At 39.9% G+C, this 18,399-nt stretch overlaps 1 protein-coding gene across 3 annotated transcripts in view; it reads right to left on the bottom strand.

The window, feature by feature from the left end:
• Nucleotides 1-1,912: 1,912 nt before the first annotated feature.
• The window catches only part of elmod1.L (ELMO/CED-12 domain containing 1 L homeolog), a 59,411-nt gene continuing 42,924 nt past the window's right edge, over nucleotides 1,913-18,399 (bottom strand). For 2 of the 3 annotated variants that reach the window (XM_041580785.1, XM_041580786.1), the window contains exons 6-12: nucleotides 17,284-17,413; nucleotides 16,063-16,196; nucleotides 15,277-15,345; nucleotides 14,499-14,522; nucleotides 10,792-10,842; nucleotides 5,457-5,590; nucleotides 1,913-4,335 (exon numbers count right to left, since the gene is read on the bottom strand). In XM_041580785.1, the coding sequence (XP_041436719.1) occupies nucleotides 4,163-4,335; nucleotides 5,457-5,590; nucleotides 10,792-10,842; nucleotides 14,499-14,522; nucleotides 15,277-15,345; nucleotides 16,063-16,196; nucleotides 17,284-17,413 (715 nt within the window). In that variant the 3' untranslated portion in view covers nucleotides 1,913-4,162. 3 annotated transcript variants of the gene reach the window in all.

Genomic DNA, 18,399 nt, shown 5'->3' with positions numbered 1-18,399 from the left:
CCGTTTCGTTAAAAATTCGCCCCCGGCGAAATGTCGCGGACGCCCATTAAAGTCTTTGGGCATCACAAAAATTTTGTTGCGCATCTTTTTTTTTTTTTGAGACGCACAACGCCATACAACGCTATGGGTGTAATTTTTGCGGCGAAACAAGGCGGAAAAATTCATCCATCGCTATTTAGATGGAGATTGCTCGAAGTTGAAAGTTTTAAAGAGCCAGTACATGATAAATTTCTATATTTGAACAGTCTAATTTTTTTCAAATTCAAATCGAATTTTGGCCTATTCGATAGTCGAAGTACAGAAAAATAGCTCAAAATTCCGATTTTTTCACTCCGACCCTTAATAAATCTGCTCCTAAGTATTAATGACTGGATCTGCTGGGTTTAGTGTAATGTTAGAAATTCTGCATCATGTGAATAAAACACCTTTTTCAAAACATATTGCTTTAGACATTAGTATAAAATAACCCGGGTCATGTTGATATTCCCAATGCAAGAGAACGCACAAGCAATCAGAACATTTAAGCATCACTTACAGGAATATTAATACAGTAATGGAAAGGTCCTTTCACATTTGTTATAAGGGAATTTGACTTAAAGGGCAATGGAGTGCCAGTTTGTTAGGCACCCTCTCAATAAGCAAAACCATTACCCCTTTTGCTCCATGCTAATGCACCTCCGCTATATATATAAAAAAAAAAACAAGTACAGCTATGGGACCTGTTATCCAGAATGCTTGGGACCTGGGTTTTCCTGATAATGGATCTTTCCGTAATTTGGATCTTCATACTTTAAAGGACCAGTCACATAAAACACCAACACATATTAAACTTTAAAATCGCAAAGTCTTTATTTAGAAATAACTTACCGAAACTCCACTTGCGCTCCTTTTCAGAAAAGGAGATTGGGTGATCCATCGTGCGGCGCTCGATTTCACCTCCCTGCCTTCCTTATGGGAGGAGAAAACGAGCGTCGCACTATGGATTGTTGCCCTGTCTCAAGAGGAGCGCAAGCGGAGTTTCGGTAAGTTATTTCTAAATAAAGACTTTGCAATTTTAAAGTTTAATATGTGTTGGTGTTTTTTTTTAATGTTAATGGACTTTTAAGTCTACTAGAAAATCATGCAAACATTAAATAAACCCAATAGGCTGGTTCTGCTTCTAATAACGATTAATTATATCTTAGTTGGGATCAAGTACAAGATACTGTTTTATTATTACATAATTTTTTTTTAAATATTTAAGTTATTTAGATAAAATGGAGTCGATGGGAGAAAACCTTTCCGTAATTCGGAGCTTTCTGGATAACAGGTTTCCGGATCCCATAGCTGAGTGTGGCAGCAACATTTTTCCTCTGCTCCTGTGTGTTCCTTGTGCAGTAACTGGGTGGCCCACGTACAGATGGACTGGGCCGGCGGAACACTGGGAAAAATCCGGTGGGCCCCAGCTATTGTGGACTCCACTGGCGCAGACCCGCTCTCCACCGCCTGCACTCCAGCTCTCCTTCATGGGGGAGTAAGCGGGACAGAGGGTGCTTTGCTTATCTCCTAATTCAATTCCAACTTTTCCCATAGAGCCAGAAATTCATCAAGAAAAGCTCCTGCCAATATTTATCACACAAAACTCTATTGATGTCTAAGGGAAAAAAACTAAAACTGAATTCGGAGAAATCTGGCCCATAGTGTTTTCATTTTTCTTGTCCTTTAAAAATCAACTTAAAGCATCTTGTTGAGTCTGGACTGGAAAGGTTATTATTATAAGTAATTATTATTAATATAAGTAAAAGAAATGATTGGGCCGGATAACCAATAAGAAGAGAAGACAAAAAAGTAAATGAACTGAAATCAAGCCGCAGGCACTGATCCTAGCCACTAGCTGCCATGTAAAATGTCTGGTTGGGATGAAGTAGAATATACATTTATTAAAACAAAGTCAAAGTACAATTACGAGCACTACTGGCTATAACATAATTCATATCAATTTATGTAATATTTTGCAACAAATGTTAAAAAAAAAATCTTGAACTTTTTTGTTTTAGTTCTCCAAGAGGAGAGAGAAGCTAGAATGTAAAGAAAATGTCCAAAGACACATTCATTTGGTAGGTCAGGGTGGTCACATGCTTACATCCAATATTTATATTTATCTTATTACTGACAACTATTTGGACAGTAAAGGTGTTCACCCCCAAATTGAACCCAAAAGACCTTCAAGCTGGGCTTCTAGGAGAACAAATAGACATTCTGACAACATTTCATCCTAATTGACCTTCAGACTTCCCAGCCACCCCGGTTGCCTCCAGTTGGGGGACCAGCACCACAATCTCTGCCTTAAAAGAACCAATGAAACAGAAGCCTATTTAAAACACTTTCTTAGCCCATCACCAACCTGATCCCACTACCTGCAGCTTTGTCTTTTCCTTTGTCCCTACAGTTATTTGATGATTTAAGGCTGGTGTTTCTTCCTGTGTTGACCATGGTTTATTCTCAAGTTGGCCAGGTCCAACAGGAAGGATGAAGAGGCCGTGCTCAGAGAGGAATGCCTGTGGGTTTGGGCCCCATTTTCAAGTCACACATTTGATAGGGACCCTTTACCGGTGTCCAATTTTGACGCACCGGCGTCCAGTGCGGGAATGTCCGCGGCCCACTTTTGGGTCGGGGACCCCTGCCATAGAGCAGGGCCAGAACTAGGGATAGACAAAAGAAGCACATGCCTAGGGCTCAAAAGTAGAGGGGCTCCAGGCATTCTTCTAGTTGGACCCTTGTGCTCCCCCAACTGCAGCGGCAAATCAGCTTGTGTACTCTACTGCGCATGTGTGATCGTGTGTTCACTCTTCTGCACATGTGTGTGCTTTTGTGCGCACGAGGAAGGGCGATATGGCCAGCCGGGTTGCCCAGGGAACCCAGCCGACTTGGTCCGGCACTGCCATAGAGTTCAATTATATTGCATTTCCTTGGCGTATTGCCGTTTCTGCTGAAAAATGCAAATACTGCCATTGCGTGGCTGATGTTGGATCTCAAGCTCCCCACGAGAATTGCTATAGTGTGTATTCCATTATTTTCAGCAGAGCTTAATTTTGTGCATATTTATGCTCGAATACATAATCCTTTAAATTGGAGACTTCAAGGAGGGGCCATCTTACAGTTTAGGGACCTATAATATAGACGTATCACTACCTATCCAATCCAATGCTTATATTGATTCCAGAATCCTATGTGGCACTTGATCTGAGAGATCATAGTAAGGTTCTGTTGGTTAGAATTTCCAATAAATTGGGCGGTATCTATGTCATTCAAATTTCTACAATATCTTTGACCATTTATTAAGATACAAAATACAAAAACCATACAGCTTGCCTGTAATTCCTGGATGTACGAAGATCTACCACTTAACGAGAAGAGTAAAGAACACCAACCCTTTAATAACGCTCAGTAGCCACATCTAATATAAATAATTCTAAAATGACTTATGTATATTAGATATACCATGACCTGGATGAATGAAAATCTTCAGTCACTCTGTAGCCACTTTAGTAAAAGAAGGTAAGCTACAAAATAGCAAAAAGTTATGCACTAGCATTTTAATATTTTATGAAAGGTCAACTCAGTTTTAAGCCAATCACGATAAATCGAATATTAATACCAACCTTGGATCAATTGCTGTTTAGTGCATTCAGTACATTATATATCGAGAAAGCACTGCCTATTAATATATAATATTCTTTTAGAAGACTTCAAAACTTTTACCAATGGAATATAAGAGAAACTTCCAAAAATACATTTAACTCCGGAGACCTTAGCAAAGTTACAAGAATACACTGAAGATCATAAAATGTCTACAATACAAGCACTGGCTGCTCAGAACATCGATCTAAATGCGACAAATACAACTTTTCAATGCGCGAGAAAAATCTAAAAAAATAGAAAACTCTCATGTCGGATGAAAATATAACACTGTGTAAGTGGCAAAATGTCTACCCACGGAATGATAAATATCCCAAGGAGCGCTAGTCTCCAGGGATTCGTTGTATAAGAAAAAACAGAGATGAATACTTGTACCGAAAAGCATGCATACAATCGCTGTGGTCATACAGCATGAGCCGTGATCGAAGCCGTGGTTTAAACACAATAGTGAGGCAGTGATTCTTCCAATCAAGGATGTAGATCTTTACAGGTTGATTAAGCTTTCTGAGGCAGCAAAGTGAGGACACAACGCCATATCTGTGTTCTGGAGCTGCTTCAAGATGCGCTTGTGAAACTTGTTGCGGACGCGGTTGAACTCCATGATGTCCAAAGGGTCTTCTTCAATCCAAAATTTATGAAACTCGTGCATCAGGAAACCTGTTGGGTTGAAATCACCAAATATAAGCTACGTTTTCTAAAATGAGAGGGGGGAAACCGGACCTGAATGATCTACAGCAGTGTCTCCCAACCAATGGCTCTTGAGTAACATGTTGCTCACCAAACCCCTTGGATGTTGCTCCCAATGATCTCAAAGCAGGTGCTTATTTTTTAATTCTTGGAGGCAAGTTTTGGTTGGATAAAAAGTGTACTGCCAAACATAGGGGCAAATTCACTAACCTGTGGAGCTGCTCTAGCGCAGGCTTCACAACACTTTGCCAGGCGAAGTTTCGCCAGGGCGCCCTAATTAACTAAAATCCGAAGTTGCGCTCAGGGAGGCGAATAGTAGCAAAGTTGCGCTAGCATTAATTCATCAAGGAAAGCGAAGTTACGCTAGCGATGCCTAATTTGCATACGGCGGGAAGTTAAAGTACAATGGACATATATGTTGCAGCAAATACATTACACTACACAAGCCTGGGAAAGCTTCATGTGCCCACTGTAGTTTAGGTGCCATATGTTAGGAAATGTAGGGGGGAAGGAGGGTACCCCCAAAAAAATGTACGATCTTTTTCAGCCTATCACCCTTAAAAAAGGAAAAGACGCCAGCGTTTTTTGGGACTTAGAAAAACTTCAACTTTTTTTGAAGCAATCCCTATCTACTCTATTGCACTTCGCCTGGTCTCAGTTGGCGAAGGCAAGTCTGGCGCAAGAGTTAACGTTCATGAAAATCCGCAAGTTAGTGAATGTCCCTCCGCCATAGCGCAACTTCGCCTGGCGTAAGGGTGCGAAGTAGCGATAGAGTAGGTCCACTTCGCTAGCGAATTTACTCCAGCGCCCGTTAGTAAATCGGCGAAGTAACGAAATGACGTCACGCTGGCGAATTTGCGCTAGCGTTAGCCACTTCGCGCTTTAGTGAATTTGCCCCATAGTCTCCTGTAGGCTGCCAGTCCACATAGAGGTTACCAAATAGCCAATCACAGCCCTTATTTGGCACCTCCAGGACAGTTTTTTACATCTGAATGTAGCTCACGGGTAAAAAAGGTTGGGGACCTCCAATCTACAGAAATTGGAAAAGACACATAGGCTACACAAAACATGAGCCTGACTAGGATACTTACAGAAGGTCTGCTGGAAATGGTGCAATATGGGGGCTTCCGGTGCCACATTGTAGAGATGGGTTTTCAGTGCCCCACTTATCAGCAGGTTGTAGGCAAGGTCAGTGATATTGATTCCAACAATGGCAAATGAGTAACTGGATCAAAACAGAAATGATTGATTATAAAAAGGACAATCGGAGAGAATGCATATTTCTGAAAACATTCATAGGCAGGTAAACAATAATACACAATAATACAGGGGACAGCTTTTACTTCACAGCTCCATCTCATGTTTGACAATAGAAGATACTAGATGGCTGAACACAAAAAAAAACCTTTTGCTTCACAAAAAAACATTTTCCATGAACAGAAATAATTAATTGGTGCATCAGTCAGGACCTTATGGTGGGCATACACGGGCAGATAAAGCTGCCGATATCGGTCGTTTGGACCAATTTGACAGCTTATCTGCCCGTGTATGGGGGCTTCCGACGGGTCTTCCCGATCGATATCTGGCCACGATATCGATCGGGAAGGTTGGATTTTTACCCGACCGACCCGTCTGGGCCCCTTGGCGCATCGTAATTCGATCGTTCGGCCATACGGCCGAACGTTCTAATTACCCCCGATATAGCCATGCAGTTTAGTGGCATATCGGGGAAAGATCCGCTCGTTTGGCGATGTCGCCAAACGAGCGGATCTTTGAGTCTATGGCCACCTTTACTCTATACATGCTCTACATTTTATTAAAAGTTTCCAACACCCTTTAACATAGTGGAAGCAAAAGCCTGACGCATTTAATGCCTACATAGGGCACTTAGCCCCAAGTAAGCATGAAACGCCTCAGGCTTTTATTTACACTATGATAAAGGGTGTTGGAACCAATAAGTAATGTACTGACTAAGCATGTATTGACTAAGGTCCTGATTGTGCCGGCTCGTTTATGCAATGGTTGCTTGGTGTTCTCCTCAATCTGAAGGTCTGACATTATTCACATCATTGTATATCTACTGGGCACATGCCATCATCTGGCTTTGATACCTTATTAGTAAAAAAAACAAAAACAAATGAATAAATGGACCATCCGTAGATGGCTGCAGCTTAATGTGCTGAAAATTGTGTGTGTGTGTGGTTTAAATGTGGGTTTGGGCGAGGGGCTCACTGCGCACAATAGGACAATACAGTGTTATTCTGAAGGCTCGGAACAGTAAGGTTCTACAATGTTCTGCACAGGGAATAAGGTTAGATTTGTGTCCCTCTGGGATTTAAAATGTGCTCAGTATCTTATTTAAAGTACAATTCTCACCATGTTCCTCTAACTAATTCACCGCTGCCAAGAAATCTCACACTGAACCTTTTCTGTTGCTGCTCACAATTACACTTCTATTTTGGGCATTATTCTGTGAAGCACATACTCATTATATACGCTTTGCTTATTAAAGTTTCATTCGTTTGTGGCTGTTACTAGAGGGGGATGGATAAAAATTACCCAGAATTCCACATCACTATTTCAATGTGGTTTTTTTTTTTGCTCCGAGTCGACCTGAATTAGCTGAACTGGCATTCCATTCAACAGAAGCCAAAGGATGCATTTTCTTAATGATCTGTACAAGTTGGATCCAATATCGCAAATGACAGCTGGTGGGACTAGAATAAGACAAAAGGGTTCTCTGTCTAAGAATTAGGAATGTTTCGCCAAACAATACATGCAGCAGGCCCACTGAGGATCCGTGACTATTATTGTCCTTTATTTATGACATATTTTGCCTTGTAGAGTTACCTGCCAAAGTGGAGCTTACAGTCTCAGGGGAATAAATTAAAGATGCATTATAAGACCAATGTATTCAAAAAAGTATGTCATTTATTAAAAACTGTCCAGGCCAGGAAACACAATAAATATATAATAAATAAAAATACATAAAAACAATTGTCAAGTTATTCCAGATGGGTAATCACTCGTTTAAATTTAAATAATACAATATATGCTCCTTGGTTGTGATAGGTGCTTGCCCCAATTATGAAATAGCAAGGAAAACTGTGAGTTGAAGTTATTTTGTGTTTAGAGTGTGAGTTATAGTTCTCCAATACGGTAACTCGGTATAGGTTACAAGGTACTTCTCTCAGTGGATTATCAAGCTAATCTGTATAAGGCTGTAGGTGAAAAACAGGTTTCCAAAGGCATTTGTTGGGGCGTCACCCACTCCTCTTTTTTTTCCAGCTGTAAATGCCCCCCATTGATCTCACCAGATCCTGCGTTCCGGTTTTTCCTCGAGGCACAGACGGGCATATTCAACTTGAATACCCTTCATCCAAAGGGGTTGAATAGTAGGTTTGATTTAGCACCTTTTCTGTAGGATAATGTGTTTGTTATAAACTGAATGTGACATTTTCCTGATGGAATATACTTTTGAAGTTTATTATGGTGGTCCCTTTAAGATTAGGGTATTTAAAGTGAGATAAGACACCATTTCTGGTTTCTAACTGCTTAATAAAGCCCTATAGAGGTGAAATGCGTTGCAGCACCCAGGTGGGGTCACGCCTTAGGTTGGACTAACACTTTGTGTGTTTTTACCCCAATACCGAAAAAATTTTGAAAATCGTCAGTTTGCCGGCACTTTGTTAACTGTTAAAGCGCGAAGACCGTAAAAATCGGTAAAACAGTGGAAATCGTGAGGAGATTCGAAGAATTGCGCTCCACAGTGGAACGCACACGCTGAAGTGAACCAGGCGCCATCTTGGATCTTCGGGAAAAAGGTACCCGCAAAGTGGAAAAATTGTGAACAGGCTGGTTACCACTAAAAGTCTATACCTGGCTGTGCCTTGAGGAAAAAACGGAACGCAGGATCTGGTGAGATCGATCCAATTATTTTGGGGGGCATTTACAGCTTGAAAAAAACGGGAGTAGGGGACGCCCCAACAAGCGTTTTTTTTATCTACAGCCTTATACAAATTAGCTTGATAATCCACTAAGAGAAATACCTTGTACCCTTTACCGATTTACCGTCTTGGAGAACTATAACTCACACTCTAAACACAAAATAACTTTTCTAAGTTGAGGAACTTTAACTCACAGTCTTTCTTGCTATTTCATAATTGATGCAAGCACCTATCACAACCAAGGAGCATATATTGTATTATTTAAACGAGTGATTACCCACCTAGAATAACTAACTTGACAATTGTTTTTATGTATTTTTATTGTGTTTCCTGGCCGGCCAGTTTTTAAGAATTTTGTTTGATAAATAAATTATGAATACATTGGTCTTATAATACACCTTCAATTTATTCTTTTGATTTTGCATTATCCTCAATAGGACCTTGAGAATTGTGTTTTTTTTTGACCAGTGTGAAAGTTTTTCCACAATAGCTCGAATTATAATTGCTTACAGTCTCATGTTTCAACTCACCATGTGCAATTTCTCGCATTGGCTGGTATTTCCAAAACTTTTGCATGTATATGAATTCAATTTATGAAAGGCTGGAGATCAAAATAATCCAAATGAAATGATTATAGATTCCCTTCAATAAGACACATTGGTAAAATTAAAACATGAAGCTGCGGTTGCCCTTTAAAAAGCACATTTGCACTTCTGTCTCATTTCAGATTCTCACTGTATTCAGCCTTAATGAAAAGCTTTTTAAGTCATCAATTTCTCATGCACTGAATCTACTTAATTAGATATTGACTATGCACTTTTCATTACAGATGGCAGAGTAGCTGACTCCATTTTTAGATGACTTGTTAGTAGGCCGTTTTATCCCCAGGAGGCTCTTTTGCAACAGACGAGCCTGTCAATTTGCCAACATACAGACATGTATCTGTATCTGTATGATTCTAATAAGATCAGAAAATCAATAAAACCAGACAGCATTTTACTATACGCATATTTTGAAACCTATGTTACGTTATTGCTGTATTGCTTATTCCAAATATTTGTCTTAATATTAAATTACTTATACCCCAGAGGCAAGTGCAAGAGTACTAAGTAGTGCAAAACCAGGGCATTGTTGCACTTACATTACATTACATTGTTGCACTTACATTAAAACCCCAATGGAAGGAGCACAGTCCTGTTGGCAACCCTGAATGCCAAAAAGTAAGGGGTGGGATAGGGGTGGCTATGAGCCTTAAAGGGGTTGTTCACCTTTAAAATAACTTGTTTGTATGATGTAGAGAATGATATTCTGAGACAATTTGCAATTGGTTTTCATTTTTTATTATTTGTGGTTTTTGAGTTATTTAGCTTTTTATTCAGCCGCTCTCCAGTTTGCAATTTCAGCAGTCTGGCTGCTAGGGTCCAAATGACCCTAGCAACCATGCACTGATTTGAAACAGAGGCTGGAATATGAATAGGAGAGGCCTGAATAGAAAGACGAGTAATAAAAAGTAACAACATTACATTTGTAGCCTTACAGAGTATTTGTTTTTTAGAAGGGGTCAGTGACCTCCATCTGAAAACTGTAAAGAGTCAAAAAAAGAAGGCAAATCATCCAAAAACCATAAAAAAGAAAGAATGAAGGCCAACTGAAAAATTGCTTAGAATTAGCCATTCTATAACATATTAAAAGTTAACTTAAAGGTGCAGCACCCCTTTAACGCAAAATAAGTATTTTCTGTACCAAAGTTTAGAACAATGGGGCACTCTCTGGTTCCTTGGGCCTGCCTTGTTCTTACCCAACTTCTGGTAAAGCATGTGTTACATGGGACTCTTTCTTTCAGGTGGGCCTGGAGGACCAGGTTAACCTGGTTAATTAAACACACAGAAAACTTGATCTCACAATAACTTGGGTGCCTATAGCTTTTGAAACAAATACTTAAACGTTATTTGCTAGACCTTACACAATTTTTTAGGTGGTACTTATCAGATAGTAGTACAGATAGGTAAACTAGTCCCTAGTTCTAACGGATGCTCACAGGATTACTCCAGGAATCTCCTATCTCTGAGCTGACAGCTGGCATTGTGGGGCACTAACCTTTCTTGCCTTCTAGTTGGAGCTTCTGACTGCTCTGCTAACTACCCTGATCCTGCCTCTCACTCCTAGAGCAAGCTATTACAGACCTTTCCTGACAATTACTTCTCCAACTGAGGCCTACATCCATCCAAGAAAGTGGAGTCCAAAAAGAGAGTGGCCACATGGTGACTTCCAGTCTTAAAGACTAGGGAAACTGGCCAACAGATTCTCATTTCAAATTCACATTGTCCTTGGCAATAAATACAATTTAATTTTGATAATTGTTAACAACTGAAACACCTAGCGAGCAAAGGTGGTCTAGAATCTTGAATCCATTTATGTTGAAATCGATATATTCTTAATACGGTACCTTGAGTCGAATAGAAGAACAAAATGTACATACCCTATTGCTTTGTCAAACTTTTTCATCTCCCATTCTGTTTTGCTGAAGTTGCTGTAAAAGAGATAAACGAATGAAATACTTTCAGTGTTCTTCTTTATTAACACAATAAAAAATATTGTAAAAGCAAACATACCACCCCTCTGGTATATTCCGCCCTACAAGTTTAAAATCTCAGAGCCTGTGTGAGCATGGCAGGTACACATGTGGGTTCTTGATAAAACAACATCTATTTGTATCGCACAAAGGGATGACTGTTCTGTCTGCATCTTACCAGCCAGGCCAAGTCGTATTGCTGCCCAAAGCAATATATAATACTTGGCCTGGTACCCCGGACAGCCAGTCTGTCTCCACTTCCACCTCTGCCCACAGACACAACCAGTACCACATCTACCTCTACCACCGCACATCTCCACCAACCAGTTGATTCCATCCTCCTGGCTGACACTTTCTCCACACTAATACCTCATTTTGGTATTTAGAACTGCACCACAAGCAATGCAACCTGGGCAGCTGACTATCCTACCATCCCTCCATCTTATAGAGGTACCCTCATCCTATCTGCTTGCCGAGGTTCACTTGCCCTACCTGCATCTCACTGAGATACCCTTGCAAAAAGATTCTGTCATGATTTTTATGATGTTTTTATTTCTAAATTAAACTGTTTACCCTGCAAATAATTCACTGTACAATATAAAGTGTAATTCCTGTATTTTTTTTAGTTGTAATATTGGTGTGTAGGAGCCATCTCAGCTCATTCTGCCTGGTCATGTCCTTTTAGAAAGAGCCAGCATTTTAGAATGGAACTGCTTTCTGGCAGGCTGTTGTTTCTCCTACTCAATGTAACTGAATGTGTCTCAGTGGGACCTGGATTTTACTATTGAGTGTTGTTCTTATATCTACCAGGCAGCTGTTATCTTGCGTTAGGGAGCTGCTATCTGGTTACCTTCCCATTGTTCTGTTGTTAGGCTGCTGGGGGGAGGGGGTAATATCACTCCAACTTGCAGTACAGCAGTAAAGAGTGACTGAAGTTTATCAGAGAACAAGTCACATGACTGGGGGCAGCTGGGAAACTAACAATATGTCTAGCCCTATGTCAAATTGCTAAATTAAATATAAAAAAATCTGTTTGCTCTTTTGAGAAACTGATTTCAGTGTGCAGAGTTCTGTTGGACCAGCACTATTAACTGATTCATTTTGAAAAAACATTTTTTCACATGACAGTATCCCTTTAACTAATCTATCCTCATTTTATCTGCATTTCAGCCAAGGAGACAACAAGTACTGCTTTCAAAAGCACTTGATAATAGTCAAGGAAAGCCAGGAAGCATGGAATAGCAAGGGGCATTAGGCAACAGTATAAAACAGTACAAACCGACTTTGCCAACACAGAAAGCTGCCATGGGCTTAACGTGCAAGAGGCTACAAAATATAAACTACAGGAACAGTATGTACTGGGTGTTACATGAGCAGCACAGTCAAAGTCAAAATGTTCCAACATGCCGGGCAACAGAGGGGTCTTCCCATGAAATACTTTTGTATTTTGCTGAAGGAACAACCATGGGACCTGTGGTTTTTAATTCTATTGCTGAAAATGAGTCAGTAATACATGAATAGATCTGCAGTAACCGGGCCTTTCTCCACAATGGATGCACCAATCTAAAGTTGCCGCCAGTCTAGATCATTGTGTTCCCACCAGAAAAAGCATTTACACCGTGAGATATTCAGCTGTGGGTTTTTTTGCCAAGGATACAATTAAATATATAAAAGAGAGAGAGAGAGAAAGAAACAGAGGGGGAATAATGGGCCCATAATTTGCAATAAAATATCTCAACATTTTGTTGGGAACATGAACATCACACAGATGGAAATACACTGCATACCATAATAGTGTACATTATGATTGTCACCCCACGTCATGCCAGTCTCTGAATCCACATCTCTTTCTGTCGACGTCTTTATCTATTCTACTGCCTCTAATGGTCACTTTAGTAACAACCAAACAAAAAGCTACAATTTCAACACAAACACCGCACAAAAAGCCAACGTCATGAAAAGATGCACTCCCATTCACAGTAATATAATGGTACTCTTGGAAAATGAAAATAGCCCAGTGTTCTCTGTTATTCTTATTTGTTTTTTCAATTGAATATATACATTAGTGACCCTAGCAACAGATACAGTGTGGCCTTTAAAGTGCTTTCATGTTGATCAAACCACTGGGGGTTATTGACGAAGTGCAGGGCAGGGTGCAAAATGCAAACAATGGGCACAGTTTTTGGACACTTTTTTCCCTGCTCAGCAAGTACAGTAGATGAATTGCTTCATACCCCAATGTATAAGGGACTGGTTGGTTTAGAAATGCTGAATTTATGAGGGGCACCAGCCCTGATTTGTGGGAAGGCCACAAAGGCCAAGGTTTATGGTGGCAAGATTTTAGGGAAGGCATGCTTTGGTGGGAACCAGTGCATGGGCGCGCATTTTCGGGCAGCCAAATTAGAAATCCTGGCCTGGAGGGGTGGATGGGCATGGTCATGTATTTGGCTCGCCCTGGTGTCCTATAACTAGTACCCAGTAACCTATAACTTTGGACCAGCATAAGTGTAGCCACAACCCTAAAGGACTTGATGCTTGAATGAGCATTAAAACAGTTGTTCACCTTTAAATAAACTATGATGTAGAGAGTGATATTCTAAGAGAATTTGCAATTAGTTTTCAATTTTTTATTATTTGCAATTTTTGAGTTATTTAGCTTTTTATTCAGCAGTCTCCAGTTTGCAATTTCAAACTGGTTGCTAATAATCCTAGCAACCATGCATTGATATAAATGAGAGACTGGAATATGAATAGGAGAGGCCTGAATAGAAAGATGAGTAATAAAAAACAGCAACAACAATATATGTGTAGCCTTTAAGAGTATTTGTTGTTTAAATGGGGTCAGTGACCCCCATTTGAAAGCTGAGAGGCAGAAGAAGAATGCAATTAGTTCAAAAAATATATAAAAAAAATAATAATGTAGACCAATTGAAAAGTTGCGCAGAACTGTACATTTTATAAGATACTAAAAGTTAACTTGAAGGTGAACAACCCCTTTAAGGGGCTGGCCACACGGGCAGATTCGGGGAGATTAGTTGCCAGGCGACAAATCTCCTCTTCTTCGCGGTGACTAATCTCCCCGATCTGCCTTCGTTTTCCGAACTCGCCTGTAATTGCCTCACGAGGAAACTTCGGGCGACTTTGGAAAAAGATGAGCTCCATGTGCCTGCCCCCAGGCAATTTAAATTTTAACCAGCGGAAGGCAGATCTGGGAGATTAGATGCCGTGAAGAAGAGGAGATTTGTCGCCTGGCAACTAATCTCCCCGAATCTGCTTGTGTGGCCAGACCCTAAGCGGTGTACTTTGCTTTCCTTCCATCTAGGGTCTATGTAAATAACCCCTAGTGATTCTATCTAACAAAAAGCATTTTAACTTTCAGGCTAGAGAGATGAACAATGACAAGGTGAAAATGTGAAACCTACATAATAAATCATGTGAATGAACACACAGTTGCAAAGTGTCTTGGATCCATTAATCTATTAATTCGTTTTATTATGAAAACCTTGTTAAACATAACATTTTAGAAAAAAAAAATGACCTAGATGAATGGGAGTGCACCTTTTTTAATACAAATATAGTCGATTAAAATACATATAACACAGAACAAATAATACCTGAATTCCTCCTTATTGGCATCCCTTATAATGTAAAACAAAAAAAATAAATAAAAAATAAAGGAAAGGAACTAAAGATATTGCTACGTATGTAAGTATACAATCCGCACAGCAATGATACAGCCAATAGAATACCATGCCGTCAATAATGTGGGCCCCACTGATTTTTCGTTCAAATTAGGGATGCCCTGAATCCAGAAATTCATTACGGGAATCCTTCTGCCGTCAAACCGAATCCGAATTTGCATATGTAAATTAGGGGTGGGGAGGGAAATTGCGTGACTTTACAAGGAAGTAAAAAATGTTTCCCCTTTCCCACCCCTAATTTGCATATGCAAATTCGAATTCAGATTCGGTTTGGTATTCTGCCCAATCTTTCGTGAAGGATTCGGGGGTTCGGCCGATCCAAAATAGTGGATTCGGTGCATCTCTAGTTTAAATAAAGTTTCTATTCACAAGTAATAGTTTTTATATAAGTAATGTTTTTAATTCACTTCTCCTTCAAAGAGTCACAATAATGTCCATTAAAGTATTTCCCTACTTTATTGATCCTATGGAAATATAAAGAAGTGCATTGAGAAACATTTCCTCCTGCTTCTATGAAAGGGTCATGGGTTCAGTCTTGCCTTAAGATTCATTGTTTGCTACTTTCTTTATCACCTCCTGTACTTTTTCTCATCGACATAAAATAAGTTGTTGGGGGCATGGCCTGATAAAAATCATAATTATGATTGAAAAATGATTTTGAAAACAATAGAAATGACATTTGCTCAATTACCTGGATTTTGGTTGAAGGGAGTCAGAGAGGATTTGAAGAGCTGAGGTTGGATCCTTCTCTGCAAAGTATCTGGAAATAAATATAACATACTGTGAGATGAGAAGTACCGACCTCTCACCATGGAATTGCCAATATATTTATGCCTTCAGCCCAGTAAAAATGGTGCAGCTCATGTTATATGGAGCGGTGCATTCCCAGCATATCCACAGTCCCACCAGGTTCTGGGTTAGCTTTAAAGTTCACCTAGTGGTATAACTGAGCATCCAGCTATGCCCAGCCATATGTTAGCCTAAGTTAAAGTACCCCCTGCACCCTAAGGTCAGAAGAGTTAAGATGAGCAATGAACTCATTGGTGCAGTGATCCCCAACCAGTGGCTCATGAGTAACATGTTGCTCAACAACCCCTTGGATGTTGCTCCCAGTGATCTCAAAGCAGGTGCTTATTTTTGAATTTCAGGCTTAAAGGCAGTTTTGGTTGTATAAAACCAGGTGTATTGCCAAACAGAGTCTCCTGTAGTCTGCCAGTCAACATAGGGGCTACTAAATAGCCAATCACAGCCCTTATTTGGCACCCCAGGAAAATATTTCATGCTTGCATTGCTCCCCAACCTGTTTACATTTGAATGTATCTCATGGGTAAAAAAAGTTTCATTAGTGCATGTTATATTATGGTGGCACACTACAGGGCAAACTGTTAATAATAGCAATCAACATTTTTCTTGTTCATCCGAGTCTTATTCCTGGAACAACAGGGTGCAGCCTGCCGAACCTAAATCTGATACTTACACCAAATTGTACAGTCCAAGAAGGCCCATTCCTCTGAAATCCGTTTTTGGGTCATCGCCTTGGAAACCAATTTCGCACCACTGCTTAGAAATCCGAGCTTCCAGGGGAACGCCAGGTTTCAGAGTCTTCCAAAGCTGCAAGTGAGAAACCCACGTTGGTGCAGGACGTGACAGCATTTATTATGGAGGGCACATATTGGAGAATTAGTAAGCGCTTCTGTAATCAGGAAGGAGCCTTGGTTATGTCTCTCCAATACAGGAAACATTGAACTACAAAGAATAATCGTGGTGCATCTGGGATACAATTCCTTTAGTACCAGATGATTTAATAAAGTCTTTTTTCCATGTATGTACAATGTTATAGATTAATGCAACTTTAATATTTAAATTTTAAATATAAATCATCTTGATTATTGATTATCAGAGACAGATAGTTTGTGACCAAAATAGTAGGCAGTGCAGGAATGGAACCTGTTATCCAGACTGCTCTGCATAACAGTTCCTATGTCTGCTAGAAAATCATGTAAACATTAAATAAATCCAATAGGCTGGTTTTGCTTCCAATAAGGATTAATTATATCTTAGCTGGGATCAAATATAAGCTACTGTTTTTATTACAGAGAAAAAGGAAATCATTTTTAAAAGAAGAATTATGTAATTTGGAGCTTTCCAGATAATGGATTTCCGGATAATGGATCATATCATTTCAGGATAATGATATACCACCCTAAAACCCTGACACTAGTGTACCCTAGAACTACCGCTATCTTGGACAAACTGGTAGTACCCGTGTTCCTGAAGCTGTTTGCATAAAGTGCACTGTGTTGAATGCATTGAAGTGATGCACCCCTGGCTCTGAAAATGCGACATGCAACTTGCACACAATTAGCATCAAGACGTAAGCGGGAGTGCGTCCATTTTGGATGCAATTGCAAGGGACGCAACTCGGAGTGCAGTCACAATTATGCTGGATTGTTTTTGGTTGGGGGGAATGCTGCATTACAAGTAAAAATACATGGCAAATCAAAGTTGCTTTTATATATTACCCCAATAGTTTTCTGATGTATGACTTTAAGGATTTGCTGGAGCTGCCTGTGGACCAGTATCACTTAGGCCACATACATGGGTGATATAATCATACAGTAGCCTCAATAAAGCTGGAGTTTTTGTATTCATGGATCACCCCTGACTGCAAGGAGTTTTAATAAGTAGACCTTCTGACCTTTAAAAGCATTTCTTCATGTTGCTGGTTCTCCGAATCATAGGCCTCCCGACGCAGCTTTTCAATTTCCACTGTTAGGTTTCTGTAGCCCACGATCTGCAAGAGGCAGGCTTGGAGAGACACAGCCAACCTAGTCACAAGGAAAGGATTATATTAATAACAAGTGCTTATACCTACCCCTAAAAGTCCCCTACAGATTTTAGCTTTAAAAGGGGCAGTATACACCTACATACTCTTCATTTAAACATTACACCTATGCCTATATTGGATCATTGCCTTGTTTTTTTACCCTAAATGGCTCTCCTCCCCTACATTTGTAATAAGGAGAATGTATTTACAATTAGATAATGAGCTCTATATAAACAAGACCCCCCCCCCTTCCACCAGCTGTGACGTGTGTCTCAGGTTAACAGATATAAAAAAAATAGATAAATTGTGGACTGATTAATTACATGCCCAGCCCTCAAGTGCAGCCAGTGGGCACGAACCAACCTTTACAATAATTAAACATACCATTCTTATAAAGTGTCAATGAATATGGTGAATGGTGAAAGTATGGGACCTGTTATCTAGAATGCTTGGGACCTGGGGTTTTCCGGATTAGGGGTCTTTCTATCATTTGAAACTTCATACCTTAAGTCTGCTACAAAAAACCCATTTAAACATTAAGTAAACCCAATAGGATTGATTTCCTACAAACAAGGATTAATTATATCTTAGTTGGGATCAAGTACAAGCTACTGTTTTATTATTACAGAGTAAAAGGAAATCATTAAAAAAAAAAAATCTGAATTATCTGATCAAATAGAGTCTATAGGAGACAACCTTCCCGTATTTCAGAGCAGGGGTGTAATTACAGAGGAAGCAGACCCTGCGGCTGCAGGGGACCCATGAGGCCCTAATTAACATACCATTTCAATAAATATTGGTACATCAGGTCAACCTCTATACATTTTGGGGGCTAGTTACATCTAGTTACGCCACTGTTTCAGAGCTTTATAGATAATGGGTTTCTGGATATGGATCCTATAAATGTATTAGATTATGCCTTTTTGCCTTCTTCCACATTTCCCCCAAACTCTAGTTGCTTCTTTCAGGGGATAACATGTCTGTGTT

Source organism: Xenopus laevis, chromosome 2L, assembly GCF_017654675.1.
Source record: "Xenopus laevis strain J_2021 chromosome 2L, Xenopus_laevis_v10.1, whole genome shotgun sequence".
In the NCBI taxonomy this organism is placed as follows: Eukaryota; Metazoa; Chordata; class Amphibia; order Anura; family Pipidae; genus Xenopus; species Xenopus laevis.
Note: the sequence above shows the minus strand (reverse complement) of the source record. Positions and strands in the feature narration are given on the sequence as shown.